Raw genomic sequence first — 15892 nt, 5'->3', positions numbered from 1 at the left:
GGGCGGGCAAAACAACCCGCATCAACTTTTACGCGCCAAAAAAATTGAACCAGCCTATCACGGCGATGTATCCTTCCGCCAGCGGCACCGGGACTAGCTGCCGGGGCGGAGAAGCGGCAGCGGACAGAGGGCGGCAGGAGGGGGTGAGGTGGCGGGATCCGGCGGGAGGCGTAGGGATGCGGCGGGAGGCGTGGCCGGGCCGGGCCGCGCGCGGGCTGCAGTGTTAGAGGCGGAGCGGTGCCTGCTCGGCCATGGTGGTCCTGAGGAGTAACGCTGCTCGCCCGCCCGGGCCAGCGGCCCGGGATAGCCGGCGCCGCCGGGCCTCTTTCGACCTCCTGGATTCCAGCTCCGAGTTCATTTCCCTGGAGTCCCCCTCGCTCAGCAGCCGCCGCATCTGGACGCGCTCCGGGGCCTCCTCGGTCGCCACCAGGGCCGCGGGATCCAGGGGGACCAGGAGAGCCGGCGAGAACGTGAGTAACCGGGTAAGGCTCTGCCTGCTGGGCTGTGGCCCCTGGTAGGGGTTTGCCGGTACCGACCATGAGCCTCCGGGAGCTGTTGGGAGGAGCTGAGGAAGGCGCTTACCCTCGTGAAAGCACCGGAGGTCGGCGTTATGTGGAGGGAAAAACGGGAGGAGGGGGATTTAGCGTGAGAGCCCGCAGCTACGGCCGCTTGTATCACCTACAGCTACGGCTGATTGTGTTACCTGCAGCTGCAGTTGGTTATGTTCCCTACAGCTATGGCTCATTGTGTCACACCGGTTCTGTTACCTGCAGCTGCGGCTGATTGTGTTGCCGTGTGTGCGGAAGCAGCTGGTGTCGTCTCCGTGCCCTCCTTCCGCAGCCGGACGGGTCCGACCCCACCATTCCCCAGCCCCGCACCCGGTACCCCGCAGCTGTCGGGGGTCTGGGCACGACCGCTGTTCCAGGGAGGGGTGACAGGGCAGGGAAGGCGCCCCGGGCGGCCCTGCCCGGGTGAACTGACCATAGTATCGCGGTTTGGTGTGTGTCTCTGTTGCCTCTGCCTGTGTGTTTGGATTTAATTTGTTACCTAAAGAGTTGTCTTCGAAAAACCCGCAGGGCTGCTGTGCTGTAGTTGTGGCAATGCTCACAGGGCGCACTCGCTGTTCTGGTGACAAAAATGCATCAAAACCAGCTCTCAACACAGAATACCCGGGACCTACAACCGCGTTCCAGCTGGCTTGAAGTGCCCGTGAAATGCACTTTAGTCAGGATTATATCAGTGCTACTTCGGATGCTTTATAAACAAAGCTTTGGTTAGAGATCATGACTACTTTAGACTTAATTAAAGCACTTATGTGAGTAACCTAAAGTGGTGAAAATGTTACTTGAGCTTTTGATAATTTAATGTATCCTAGTAGGAGAGACACATTATGTGGTTATGAGGGTTGTGAAGTAGCCTATGCTGTCTGCATCTTGGTGTTGCTACTTCGGTAACTGAACCATTTCGCTTTTAGAAGTTCAGTGGTTTTAATCACAGAATAGTTTGGGTTGGAAAGGACCTTAAGATCATTCAGTTCCAGCCCCCTGCCACGGGCAGAGATGCCTCACACTAGACCATGTTGCACAAGACTTTGTCCAACCTGGCCTTGAACACTGCCAGGGATGGAGCATTCACAACTTCCTTAGGCAACCTCTTCTAGTGTCTCACAGTAAAGAACTTCATCCTTATATCTAACCTGAACTTCCTCTGTTTAAGTTTAAACCCATTGTCCCTTGTCCTTTTGCTGTAGTCCCTGATGATGAGTCCCTCTCCAGTAGGCCCCCTTCGGATACTGGAAGGCTGCTATGAGGTCTACAAACAGCTTTTCTTCTCCAGGCTGAACAGCCCCAACTTTCTCAGCCTGTCTTCATATGGGAGGTGCTCCAGCCCCTGATAATCCTTGCAGCCTTCTCTGGACTTGCTCCAACAGCTCTGTGTCCTGTTTATGTTGAGGACACCAGAACTGCACACAGTGCTCCAAGTGGGGTCTCATGAGAGCAGAATAGAGGGGCAGGATCTCCTTTTGATACAGCCCAGGGTTGGGGCTGGCTTTCTGGGCTGCAAGTGTGTTTGAAAAAAGCATTTAGCATTTGAAGGCTAAATCTCTTCTCTGCTCTTTCCAAATGGGGCTCTTCTCCTCAGGGTGTCCTGCCTTTCCGTAACAAATAAAGGCAGTCCAGATCTAACTTGGAACAGGTCTGCTCTTCATGGAAGCCCTGCCTTGGAGTGGTGCTTGTAGTGGACTTTGTTTCCTTCCAGCAGAACTCTTGAGGTTTTCAGTTGTGTGTATTCTCATTATTTTCAATGATACTGGACTAATAAGGAAGAAATCCTTAGGTCCTGGTTTGGTTTGTCAGGGGTTTTGTTTTTTTTTTTTGCCATGGAATCTGCTTAAAGGTCACTGCTTTGCTTTTGCAGTCCACACTAGAAAGAGTTGTCAGAGGCTACAGGGAATTCAGCTGCCTGTTGCATATAGGCATGCAAAGGCTGTGCAGAGCCAGTCAGGTAAAGTGGCTGGCTTGTGCTCTCAGTGTGGAGAAGAAGAATGAGGAAGCTAACTGTAAACTTTTCACTGAAACCAAAGCAGAATCCTCATTGTGAAACTGTTTGCGAGGTTGTTCTTTGGTTTCTTTATTTTCTTTTATCTTTTGGTTTGTTTTGGTTGTGGTTTTTTCCCTTTTTGCAGACTTTTCCATTCTTTGAGGCACAGTTATTCTTACCTCATTTGTAGGATGGTCAGGCTCTGCTAGATTGTTTTAATTGCAGAGACAGTGCAGAAGTGCCCTAGATGGTAAGATGAAGATGATGGTGCATGTTCAAGTCCTAATGCTTCTTTCCTGTCTTGTTAATGTGCAAGGACTTGGCAGTGGCAGCTCTTGAAGTTTTCCTGATACCAGCAAGGGGTTTATCTTTAGTCAGCTTCTTTCATGCATACTAAGGAGCATACAGCAGTAAGTCTGAGGTAAGCAAACATCTGCGGGTTTATTCTCTTCCAAGTTTTCAGTCCCAAGCAGTTCCATGGCAGGTACAAAGTGGTCATTGTCCCATTGAAAGCTGTGTGTCTGTGGGTGTATAACCCTGATGTAAGTCCCCAAGGTGAATAAGATTGCTGTCTTGTGACCTGTATTTGGGGTCAGTGTGCTTCAGGGTTCCCTTTTTGTCTGGGCAAAGTGGAAACTGCTGTTTTTCCAGGCTGAGCCTTCATGACCTGTCTGTGTAGGGACCTCAGCATCAGAGTTAACAGCCTCGTTGCCAAAGGACCTTTGTCTATTTTGATAGTACTTCAACAGAGTTACTTCGTCAGACATTAGAGAGCTGAACACAGTTTTTCTACAGAGGCTTTTTAGAAACAATTGCCAATTGCTGTCTATAGGATGAGGAAAGTAATAAAATATGAAATGCTTTCAAAATTTGAAATACTTTACAAAACTCTTTAATCCAGCTGCCTTATCTTTGCTGTTTAGCCATTTGCTGCTTCTGAGTTTACTTCTTAAGTGTGTGTTTTCAGCCTGGTTGGGTTGATAAGAGTTAGTTACTCTTGCTCCGCTGGCTGCTTCTTGGTGTCTGACCTGGGATACCTTCCTACAAATGGAGGATGATCACAGTTAGCAATATGCACTGTTACTGCTTTGCCTGTGTCCTAATTTGAGCCAAGATTAAGGTAAAAAATACAGTACAAAGGACAGTAAATATCACAGATACTACATGGTGAACATTGCATTAAAAATACATGACAATAGTGAACAAGTGTGTAAGTGCACATAGAAAGATTTCCCTGGTCACTGTACTGGGCTTTTCCTAACATCTGTGCTGACATTCTCGATGTGTTTGTTCTTCCTTCAGTCTGGCCTTTGGCTCAGAGATTTCTGAAATGTATTACTGCAATCATCTTTTAACTGATGTGGCAAACCTTTAAAGTTGCTCCCAAGAAATATTCTCACCAACAGGGAAGGGCTGGTTGGAAATGTGACGCTCCAGGGCAGCCTTGGATGCAGCGATCATGAGATGGTCGAATTCGAGATCCTCAGGACAGTGAGAAGAGCGTGCTGCAAGCTCACTGCCCTGGACTTCAAGAGAGCAGACTTTGGCCTCTTCAGGAAACTGCTTAGTAAAGTTCCATGGGGTACAGCCCTAGAGGGCAGGGGGGCCCAAGACTGCTGGTTGTTATTCAAGGATCACCTACTACGAGCTCAGGAGTGTTGCATCCCAACTAGAAGGAAGTGCAGCAGGAGGGCCAGGAGACCTCCTTGGATGGATAAGGAGCTGCTGAGGAAAATTCAAAGGAAAAAAGAGGCTTATAAAAGGTGGAAGCAGGGATAGGCAGCCTGGGAAGAATACAGGGATGTTGTCCGGGAAGCTAGGGACCAGCTGAGGAAAGCTAAGGCCCAGTTAGAATTGAACTTGGCTAGGGATGTGAAGGATAACAGGAAGGGATTCTATAGGTACGTAGTGAATAAAAGACAGATTAGGGACAACATAGGCCCCCCCCAGAAGCTATCAGGAGAACTGGCTACCCTGGATTTGGAGAAGGCTGGAGACGGGTAACGAGTGGTGTCCCTCAGGGATCGGTGTTGGGACCGGTCTTGTTCAACATCTTTGTCAGTGACATGGACAGTGGGATTGAGTGCACCCTCAGCAAGTTTGCCAATGACACCAAGCTGTGTGGTTCGGTTGATACGCCGGAGGGAAGGGATGCCATCCAGAGGGACCTCGACACGCTTGTGAGGTGGGCTGATGCCAACCTGATGAAGTTTAACCATGACAAGTGCAAGGTCCTACACCTGGGTCAGAGCGATCCCAGGCACAGCTACAGGTTGGGCAGAGAAGAGATTCAGAGCAGCCCTGCAGAGAAGGACTTGGGGGTGTTGGTCGATGAGAAAATGAACATGAGCTGGCTTCAGTGTGCGCTCGCAGCCCAGAAAGCCAACCGTGTCCTGGGCTGCATCAAAAGGAGCGTGACCAGCAGGTCGAAGGAGGTGATCCTGCCCCTCTACTCTGCTCTCCTGAGACCTCACTTGGAGTATTGTGTGCAGTTCTGGTGTCCTCAACATAAAAAGGACATGGAACTGTTGGAACAAGTCCAGAGGAGGGCCACGAGGATGATCAGGGGACTGGAGCACCTCCCGTATGAAGACAGGCTGAGAAAGTTGGGGCTGTTAATCCTGGAGAAGAGAAGGCTGCATGGAGACCTCATAGCATCCTTACAGTATCTGAAGTGGGGCTATAGGGATGCTGGGGATGGACTATGCACTAGGGACTGTAGTGATAGGACAAGGACTAATGAGTTAAAACTTCAACAGGGGAAGTTTAGATTGGATATAAGGAAGAAGTTCTTTACAGTAAAGGTGGTGAGGCACTGGAATGTGTTGCCCAGGGAAGTTGTGAATGCTCCATCCCTGGCAGTGTTCGAGGCCAGGCTGGACAGAGCCTTGGGTGAGATGGTTTAGTGTGAGGTGTCGCTGCCCATGGCAGGGGGTTGGAACTAGATGATCATAAGGTCCATTCCAGGCCTAACTATTCTGTGATTCTATTTACTTCTAGATCAATGAAGTAGAAATAGCCAAAGTGGCAATTATAGCTCATATATCTTAGAGTTTAAGTAAGCTAAACTTTCCAGAGTCACTCCAACCTCGGAGTCTAATTTCACAAGTGATCATGTATGTAGAAGTAAAGCCTCTGACTTCAAAAGTTGTCCTTACTTGAAAGTGTTATATACTCGGAGTAGCTGAATCTAGAAGCTCTGTGGAGAGTACAAATGATCCTTCTTCCCTCTCTGGTTGATCAGGATGAAAACCCATTAGAGGGATAATACGCACACATATATAAGTTTATATATGTAATATGGACCCTGTGATAGATGGTGTTGGGCATTCAGTCTGTCTGTACCTGTCCCTGATGCTTGGGTGTCCCAGGGGCTGGTTGTGTGAGCCCTGCTCCAGTTGCTGGTATTTAGACCTCACCTGTGTGCACAAACACACACCTACTGTGTATATTCCTCTGTAAATGTTCTCAGACACTCAGTCTAATCAGTAACTGGCTCCAGATGGTGTGGCCTCCCAGTTACCTCAAGTGCAGATGTGTCCCTGGCCTAGACCTTGAAGTAGTCCAAGACTTGCGTGCTGTTAGTTGCACTGTAACTCGGAAGAGTTACAGAAAAAGCTTGCCTAAATGAGGTAAAATTCCCTTCTCAGCTCAACATACGTGGTGTATGTAAATGTTATTTCTTTCTTTTGCTAGGAATATTCCTCTAGCAAAATGGAATGTTTCGGTGGACACTGTTTGAGATCAATGAGAAAAAGCATGCCACCCTGTTCGGACTCTAGCTTTGACAAAAGCATGGAAATATTAAGTGAAAATGTCAATCGAAGACACTTAACGAGGTACTGTATTTTTGGATGTTCAATCTTTGTTGAATAGATAGAATGAAAAAGAAAAGTGAAAGCATGTACAGCGAGTCACATCATGATAAATCAGAAGCCTGCAGGGGAGTATGGTTATGTTAAAATGAGTGCCGGTATCTTAGAACTAGAATCGCTCTTCATAGTACAAGTCTTCTGCTTGTAGCAGAAACCATACATCTTTTCCCAACTTCTTTTTGCTCTCTCTGCTTTGGTTGTTAAGGTACTACGTGCCCCATTAGAACATCAGGATTAGAATGTTATGAGATGTCCATTGTTCTAGAACTGGGTGCTCATAGCAACTGTGTCCACAGCAGACTTGGGACCTGGATCCTTGTGGTCCACCAGCTTTTCTTTGCATGACCAGAAGCACGAGATTATAAACTAGATAAAGTTCCCCAGTCTTGAGGGGGAACTTTTTGATGCAGTATGATATGGTAGGATGTAAGGAATATTTCTGTGTAGTAATTCTGATACAGCGTCCTCTTTCTTAACGTAGGCAGTTGGCAAAGCGGAAATCAAAACAGAAAAAAGAAGAATATAAAGAAGGTAAGCAGTGGGGATTCTATAGGGTTCCTTTTTAGCCTGGTTTCTGAGGAGGATTGCGCTTCATTACTCTGCCTATTTAACTTGGCCCCAAAAGCATCTGAACTCTTAGCCAAAATCAGCCGAAGCTGTGAGGATATCTCGAAGATAGTGAATTTCCGATGAGTTTTATGCAAAGAGGTAGATCAAACAGTAAAGTTTAAACAATTGTTGGGTGTTGTGACCATGACATTAACTTTTAATTCAGTATTTAAAGAAAAAAATCACACCACTGCAGATTTTATGTTTACTGGAGCAGTGGTGAAATAAAGGTAGTGATGCATTTTCTAAATGTCTCAAAATACTTTCTATGTTACTGCATTTTAGTCACCAGGACACTGAAGACCAGAGCTGAGGCAAAGGCTGCAGAACATGTCCATGAACAAAATGGAGATTTAGAGGTCCGCCGAAGCTGCAGACTTCAACAAAGTCGTTACACCACTACAAATCAGTCTGTATTGTTTGACAAACTTATAACAAAGTAAGTGAGTTTTTTTTTTTCCCATCATCTCACAAAGCCACCGACATGAACCTTTTTAGCAGCCTTTGTGCTATGGCGTACGCTGGCTAGGGTCTTTCTCCTTTTGACAACAGAAAAAGGTATTGCTAGTCCTGGCAGCAAGAGCTCAGTGGATTCAGTGGTTAGGCTGAGACCTCCCTATGTGCCCCTGTGTATGTGATACGTTGCTTGGAAAGGTTTGCAAAGTGTAACAGCAGCTGAAGAGCTATTGAATACTGCTGTAATTTCTGTTATCTTACTAGGATCTTCAGAATTCTGCTTTTTTTTTTGCTAAAACAGACTTTTTTAAGATTTGTTTTTACTGTGATCAATGAGAGGGGAAAATAAATGTGGAAACAGAGCTTGTTTGCAAATCCTCAAACGCTTGTTCTTAAATCTGCTCTAAACCAGTAAACATTTGAACTAATTTTCAAGTAGTGTTTAAGAACTGGGCTAAGTGTCCGTGCCTCTGCTTTGTGCACGCTGTATTAGAATGTCATACCAATTATGTGTATTCTTGGATATATTTGGGGGTTTGTACTTGCCTGTCTTTGCTCTGACATGTCAACTTTTTATGTTAGTACTGCAGAAGCTGTCTTGCAAAAGATGGATGACATGGAGAAGATGTGTAGACGGCGAATGATGGAAGACCTGGGAGTGTTCAGCAACACAGATGTAGATGCTAATTTATTTCACTATTTGTTTGCCTAAGTAGTGTGTTTCACATAGGGAAACCATTTTAGTTTGTCATTTTAATCTAACTGAAATAACTTCTTCCACAGAACAGTGTGGTCCAAAATAACACTTGGTTTTGCTCTAATTATAATTTAACATCTTGATGTTAGTGGTCATGCTACAAATGGACTCTAAGGGTGGAGGAAATATCTTCCTCAGAAGACAAGAAACAGCAGTGAGATCCTGAAATGCATGTCTTATACTGTGCTTTATGAATTGCCTTATGATTTTTGAATGAATGCTGTTTACAAACAGCTGTTTCAGGGTTGGGTCTTAAATCTTACAAAACACTGAATTCGTTGATGCTTGATGTGTGTTTGTTCTTGTCCAGCCTTGCCTGTCAGCTTAAGTAGTCTCTGTCCCTAGAGGAACTTGTGCTAAAATTCTATACAGCAATCCTGTTTTCTCTGTCTTGGTTTTGCTCTTTAAATCAAGTTTTTCTGCAGCCCATCTGAATGACAGGCACTTCATTTTAAAACCTCTTCATAGCTTGCCTTTATAGATCCAAATTCCTTTGTTTAATGAAACTGGAATTGTCCATAGTACTTTGTACATCATCTTTCGAATGCTCATATGGTTTGTTTTTTTTTTGTCTGCTAGAAACTGCTTTTTCCTAGCTTCTGCCAGGTTCTTTGATCATTAATGATCAATTACTATGATTAATTAATACACACTGGATTTTGTATGTGGAAAAATATATAACTGTCACACGTACCAAACCCTATTTTGGAGGAGGAATTCTTTATATTAATCCTGGGTACCAGAATGATGTTCCTATTCTCTTCTCCCATACCCTAGTTTTATCTTTTGTATATATGGAGTACCTAATACCATAAAGAGAAACTAAATATGCCCATGTCAGGTTTCCTGCATATTTGTGACTGATCTTTCTTGTTTCTTTTAATTAGGAAAATCTTAGTATGTACTCCCGAGGAAAGAAAGAAATCCAGAGAGCTGACAAAGAAATAGCTGATAAGCAAGGGGTCATTGTAGGTTAGTTCTGGTTTAAATTTTCTTTACTATGCTCTAGCCAAAAGCCTTGTCTTAAGCAATTGGGATGACCTGATTTCTCATCTATTAGAAAGTCCTTATTCTTGACATTACAAGCCATAGGTGTAGGGGTGCAACAGGTAGCTGTGGACAAGTGGGAATCTAAATTAACTCAAAATGAGAATGACCCCACTACAGTGGGAGTATGACCATATGCAGGTTTTTACTGGTACAGTGAGAATTCTCGGGAATTCAGGTAGGTTACCAGATGTGTATGGAAAGCTGCTCCCTAGCATGAAGATCATCAGGGGAGAAGATAGTGTGTTTTGCATTCTTACCATCTTTCATGAAAACCCCCTTCAAGTTACTTTACAGAAGCTGGTGACATAAACTGTATGCATTGAATGTTACTTTTTTGATTGGGGAAGTTCAAACCTGTAACCTGCCCATTATTGCTCATGAGATCTGTGGCAGAGCTAGGACTTGGAGCTACATTACCATGCTTAGTCTTGCCATTCTGGAGTATGAAATACACTTTCCTGAAACGCTTTCTCAGAAATTACTTCCTGAAACAGTGGTTTTCACAGCAGCTGCATCTTGGCTAAGCAAGATGACACAATTGTTACTGAGATTGATGAGCAGTCACCAGCAATTGGAGCAAAGACAGAACAATATCTGTATCTGTGCTTTGTAATTGCTGGAATGTGTCTTCATAAATTGGTCTTCACGTTTTGCAGGTTCTCAGATCTATTGTGTCATTAACATGAAGGTAGTAGTGAAACTTATAGGCATCTGTGTAGTGCGTTTTTGAATGTAACTTGCAACAGCATTTAAATGTTTTAATGTTGATGTACAGTAACTTCATCAGACGAAAGTGAAGAGAAAGAAGATGAAGATGGTGAACACACTGGAAAGCGTTATTTCTTTCGACAGAGGAAGACTGTGGAGCGCTACCAAGCGCCGCTGGAAAGTAAGCTATGCAGTTTCTCTTATGAGCTGACTTCCTGCATGTAAGTGAGTTTGGTTTTATTTTTCAATGCAAATCTGTACACACTCAACTTGTATTTCAATTTCTTACCTTCATTCTACAAGTAAGTTTTACTAAATGCATGTAGCCTGTGCACATTGTATTTCTTTGCTATTAAATGACAAAAAAATGACTTGTGTATCCTTGAAAGAATAGTAACTGAACAGACTTGGATGATCTTACTCTTGTGGCTTTCAGGTCTCCTGTTTGTAGGGGGCGAGGTGGGGGGAGTGGTTCACTTTAATCACTCAAGATTTCCCCTGAAGCTAGACAGGGGTAGAACATGTCACATTTTCTGCCTCTTCCACTGTCCTGCTTCCTATTCAACTTTTTTGAAGCATTATTCTCAATTCTTTGCTTTCAACAGAACCAAGACAACGTAAGATGTATTTTCCGGGCCAGTCTTCACCTGTCAGACAGACATGTTCATTTACAAGTGCTCAGCCACAAGGCTCTTGCTGCAAAAGTAATAACAGGTTGGTGATGGTTAGTGATAGTTCTTATTTATCAGTAGTGCTGCCAGTCACATCACTGAATAATGCTTTCAAGAGGTTTTGAATTGGTGGTAATTACAGATGAATAGCATGATTATTGCTGTGGTGGTCTGAGGGTATAAAGAAAAATACTGAGGCACAGGATATATTTTTTATTAGCCATTAGGTTTGTTTAAAATGCAGGTTTTGTGGTCACTGATAAGGTGATGATGAAGGTTGTGGCTGAGGTTGTGTAACTGAAATTCTTTTATTCTGGAATTGAAGCCAGAATCTTCCTGTGAAAATCTCAGACTATTTAATCTTGAAGGATACAACTTTCTTTCTTAAAACTGAAGATAACATTGTTAGAGGGGAGAGCCTGTATGGAAGTATTAACGGATCTTTTTGTCATCACTCAGAATACTGATTCTGTTTTTTCTTCGGAATCAGTTGATGTTTCTTCATGAAACTACCCTTAAGCAAGAAAAATACTAAATGAAACTATAAATTGCAATAGTCATGACAAGGGAGTTTTGGATCCTGTAAGTAGTTGGAGCATGGAGAAAGCCATCTCTTGCTAGATTTGATCATGGTATTTAGCATCCTTGAAAGCAGACAGTTAGGGGAGGAAGCCAAACTTTTAAGTAAGTTTAGAAGGTCTGTGTTTCACAGAGAGGATACATAATGCGAAGTGAAACTCCGTTGGTGTGTGTGTGAGAGATTGAAGCAAGTAATTTGTTTATGAAATTTCTTGGCAAAATAACATTTTCCCTTCCAAAGAAAAAATACATTTTTCTGTCACAAGGGAAATTGTGTAGTGTACTTTGAAATCATATTTATAAGAAGTACAGTGCTTTAGAAATTTAAGAGAACTCTAAGTCAATTCTAAGATAGGATTCGCTAAAATTTTTACATTACTTGATATTACTTTTGATGTTACTTAGATAGAATTCACTCAAATTTTGATAGTACTTCGTACTTTAATTTTCTTACTTGTTTAAATGTTTGCAGACGGAAGCACGCAGTCCACAGCAATGATTCCACATCCTCTTCCTCCTCATCTGATGATGATGATGATGATGATGAAGAAGAAGAAGAAGAAGAGCATTTTGAGAGGCGTAGGAGGCACAGCCATAACAGGAATTTAAGAAGGTTAATGAAATTGCAGAATAGGAGTTGGAGAAGTCTATTGGGTTTTAATAAGTGATTTTATTTCTAGGTGGGAATGGGGAGAGGATTTTTAAATGTAAGGATTGTACTGCTCCTGTGCTTTATAGTAGTTTGTTCAGAAAGAAAACCACCATAAGAATATGTAACAAAGAGAGGAAGTGATGGAGGTTTTGTTACTTAACAAAAACTCTAGAAAAACTATTTTAGTAAGAATCTAACGAATAGGTTTTCAGCCTATTTCAGACATGTGGCTTGTGGCACACACATCCCAAAGTCCTTGGGAAGGACCAGCAATGGTGGGAAGCCTTTAGAATGTTAATCCACATGGAAATAAGTATCGCTATAGGCTGTAACTTTTTGAATGTAGAAAGTCTTTGAAAGGTGTCAGTGTGTTCTGGGGGGAGAGGAGATTCTTCCATCACAGAATTCAAAGTCAGGCCACAGTCTCCACATAGAACAAGTTATTCTCTAAGCTTGCATTCATACACCTACTGTGTTGGCTGGCATGGGTATTCCTAAGTACTAAGAGTTGGCAAAATAATTAACTGTTTCATCTCTGGAGTGACCATTTTCCTTTAGTTATTCATGTACATGAAATGTAAAACAATTTACACAAATATTTAACCATTTAGGAAGTTTATGCTCATTTACGAAGTCTTCTGCATTCACTTGCCATCATTCTAAAAGCAAAAGTCTTCTGGCTGCATCTGAAGTTAGAAAGCACCTATTTCTTTCTCCTTCATTCCAATAAGGTGTCTGCCACTAAACTTCCGGACAGATGAGCTAAAGGGAATTCGCAAGGATCGAATGAAAATTGGAGCAAGTTTGGCTGATGTTGATCCAATGCAAATCGATTGTTCAGTAAGTATTGCTCGGTCATGGTGTCAGTGAGAGGTTTCCAGCATGCCCTCTACAATTGGACTGGTTTCCAGTGTTCTCTCAAGCAATTTGAAAGTTGCCCCAAACATTTCCTTTCTGCTGACATAAAATCGATGATAGAATCTTATGGAGCTTTCTTTAACAAATCAAATGTGTTGTGTTGAATTTAGGTACGATTTGATGCTGTGGGTGGTCTTTCTGACCACATTTCTTCTTTAAAAGAGATGGTTGTTTTTCCATTGCTGTACCCAGAATTCTTTGAGAGATTCAAGATCCAGCCTCCCAGGTAACAAACATTGTTCAAAACAATGGATTCTAATTCACCTATTTTCGGGAGAATATTCAACTGAGCTATCTTCCATGCTTCAAAATTTTCAACAGTGATGATGGGGATTCCTTAGCAGTAGTAAAAAGTAATCTGTTAACAATGGATAGAATTCAGAATGTATGTAGGTTCAGAGATCTACTTTGTGGTGAGAATGTATCTAGAAGTGTCTTGCCTTGAAAAGGTGGTGTGGCTGGAAATTCAGAATAGGCACCCAGCTTTGGACCTCCTCTTTGTTTATCATCAGCAATGGGAGACCAAATCCAGTAACTTCAAAGCTTTTTAAGGGAGGGTTAAATGCTTTACTATCAAATCTTGCCTTCTGTGAAAATGAGAATGGATATTCAGTGTAGCATTGGAAAATGAACCCGTGATTCATAAGTTAGCCCAGTCTCAGAATGTGTGAAGTCTGTTCTTGCTTAGCTCAGCTGTGCTGTAACCACCCCTGTTTGTCACCAGTTTTGGAAGTGTCCTTCTGGGATACTAGGATCTTTTCTTGAGGTTTTGTGCATATGCATTATCCTCTTTCTTCATTTCATTTGCTGCTTTGGTGAATTGTGTAAGAGCACAAGACTTCAGCTGTTATTGCTATCTTTGTGGCTTGTTTAGGGGAGAAGAGTTGTGTGTTTTAGGGATGGGGGTTGTAATATTTTTCTATTGTAATGATGTTTTCTTACAAAAATCTTCTTTTTGTGAATCTTTTATGGGGGTTTTGTTTGTTTTAATTGCAGAGGCTGTCTATTCTATGGTCCGCCAGGGACTGGAAAGACACTGGTTGCTCGTGCACTTGCTAATGAATGTAGCCAAGGTGACAGGAGAATAGCCTTCTTTATGAGAAAAGGTGCTGACTGCCTGAGTAAATGGGTGGGGGAATCTGAACGACAGCTTCGCTTATTATTTGATCAGGTAAGGCTGAAACACGCCCTGTGTTCTGTCTGAGTGGTAATGGTAATTTTCTGCTGTCAATACTTGTAAGGACTTGGTCTTTTTCATGTTTTGTCAGTTCCTTCTACTGAAATGGGATTGAGTTCCATTTTTCAGTGGGTTTTTTATGGGTTTGAAATCTTGAGATTTAATGGGGAAGATAAAACAAATGAGAGCACCTTACACAGCAACCCTCTCAAACTGCAAACAGCCACCAAAAAAAGGTTTCAAAAGGCAAGAGATGGTGGCTTTAGATAAGAAGGAAACAGATGCAGGCTAAAAGTGTGGTCATTTAAATTCACAATGGAAGCTTGCTTCCAGAACTTATAATTGAATTAAGTCCCCACACTTTTCTTGATAGTTGTCAAAGAGCTGTAGAAACTACTGATACGATTTGTTTCCTGTCACCCAGTCTCAGTGGCTGACATAAGCCGCTGTCTTCTGTTACTCATGCCACTTACTCCATTAGCTCAATTAGTAAAGATCCCTGGTGCTAGTCTGAAAAACCCAGTTACAGGGACTTTTCCAACCATAACGTTTTTCATGCTTTTTCTCTTTACAAGAGTGCTGGTTTACTTATGTCAATATTCCTGTGTTTGCATTCTAGGCCTACCAGATGCGTCCTTCAATTATTTTCTTTGATGAGATAGATGGTCTTGCTCCTGTGAGGTCCAGTAAACAAGACCAAATTCATAGGTAGTGCATTTTTTGTGCCTCCATAGAAGTTGCTTGAACTTTTTACAAAGAAGACCACAACCTATTTAAGTTTGTGACACATAGATTTATCCTGAAAGCTAGATACTCAGAGCACTAATGTCAGGTGATTTTTAAACAGTAACAGAAAACACTTCATGAAGCTTGGTATCAGCACAAGGTCTGTGTTACCTTACCTGTTTATGTCTTAAAATGAGCCTTTCACTAATCAGCATCTCTTCAGCTAAAGCTTGCCCTTTTTGAGTTGGAGAAGGTCATGTGGAATATAACAAGTTACTAAACCAGTGAATGAAAATTGTATTTTTCTGTTAGCTCTATTGTGTCGACACTTCTGGCACTTATGGATGGCTTAGACAGCAGAGGAGAGATTGTGGTGATCGGAGCCACCAACAGATTGGATTCTATAGATCCGGCTTTACGAAGACCTGGACGCTTTGATCGGGAGTTCCTCTTCAGCTTGCCAAATAAAGAGGTCAGAACTTCAACTCAGCCTTACTGCTAATGTGGCAAAGTCCATCTTTGTAACGCAACGTCCTAACAATGCAGTTAAAGTCAAAATCAGTGTTGTTCAACTCAGACAAAAGAGGGGGATGCTTGGAGAGACTGCCTTGTATTGTGGAGGGCAGATTTGATACTGGATATCTATGACTAAGGTGATTTCAAGTAGTTAGCTCTATCATGAGTTTTCGTTTCACTCTGGCCAGTCAAGACAATGGGATGCTGCTATTTGCTGAAAAGATAACAAAATATTAATGTATGAATTAGTTATAGATCACTGCTGTTGCATCTTGAAAATGAAAGAAATGGCGTGCACAAAAAGTGCATTTTTGCTAATCTCTGTATCAGGAAATACTTAAATGAAAGTCTTGCTGAGATCAGAGATGAAGATAGGCAATCATTGTCATTCTCTGGATCAGTGACAGTAGTTTGAATCCTAAATATTATTCGTCTTTGTAGTAATTGTAACAACTTGAAACATAGTGCTAGGACTGTTTTCCTTGAGTGAACTGGCAGAAAAGCAAATCTGATGAACTAATGAGACTGTCAGCATGAAATTGTGCAGAGTTTGAGAGAATTCTCTTTGATGAAACATTCTGTTTGCAGATAAGCTTGGGTTTTTTTTACTACATTTTTTCCCTCAGGATCATTAGATCTTATACTTGTGGAAACCTG

At 42.6% G+C, this 15892-nt stretch overlaps 1 protein-coding gene across 3 annotated transcripts in view; it reads left to right on the top strand.

Annotated features, from left to right (window-relative positions):
* The first annotated feature begins 153 nt into the window (after positions 1-153).
* Positions 154-15892, top strand: part of ATAD2 (ATPase family AAA domain containing 2) — a 28519-nt gene continuing 12780 nt past the window's right edge. For 2 of the 3 annotated variants that reach the window (XM_080610157.1, XM_080610155.1), the window contains exons 1-14: positions 154-482; positions 6238-6380; positions 6898-6947; positions 7311-7464; positions 8064-8157; positions 9126-9210; positions 10064-10177; positions 10602-10710; positions 11719-11859; positions 12630-12738; positions 12927-13042; positions 13813-13987; positions 14613-14701; positions 15032-15191. In XM_080610157.1, the coding sequence (XP_080466283.1) occupies positions 252-482; positions 6238-6380; positions 6898-6947; positions 7311-7464; positions 8064-8157; positions 9126-9210; positions 10064-10177; positions 10602-10710; positions 11719-11859; positions 12630-12738; positions 12927-13042; positions 13813-13987; positions 14613-14701; positions 15032-15191 (1770 nt within the window). In that variant the 5' untranslated portion in view covers positions 154-251. The remainder of the gene's footprint in view (positions 483-6237; positions 6381-6897; positions 6948-7310; positions 7465-8063; positions 8158-9125; positions 9211-10063; positions 10178-10601; positions 10711-11718; positions 11860-12629; positions 12739-12926; positions 13043-13812; positions 13988-14612; positions 14702-15031; positions 15192-15892) is intronic. The other variant, XM_080610156.1, reaches the window with a different exon arrangement.

Source organism: Psittacula echo (assembly GCF_963264785.1).
Source record: "Psittacula echo genome assembly, chromosome: 2".
Lineage (NCBI taxonomy): Eukaryota > Metazoa > Chordata > Aves > Psittaciformes > Psittacidae > Psittacula > Psittacula echo.
The sequence above is the reverse complement of the archived record's forward strand: the minus strand, read 5'-3'. Positions and strand labels throughout refer to the sequence as shown.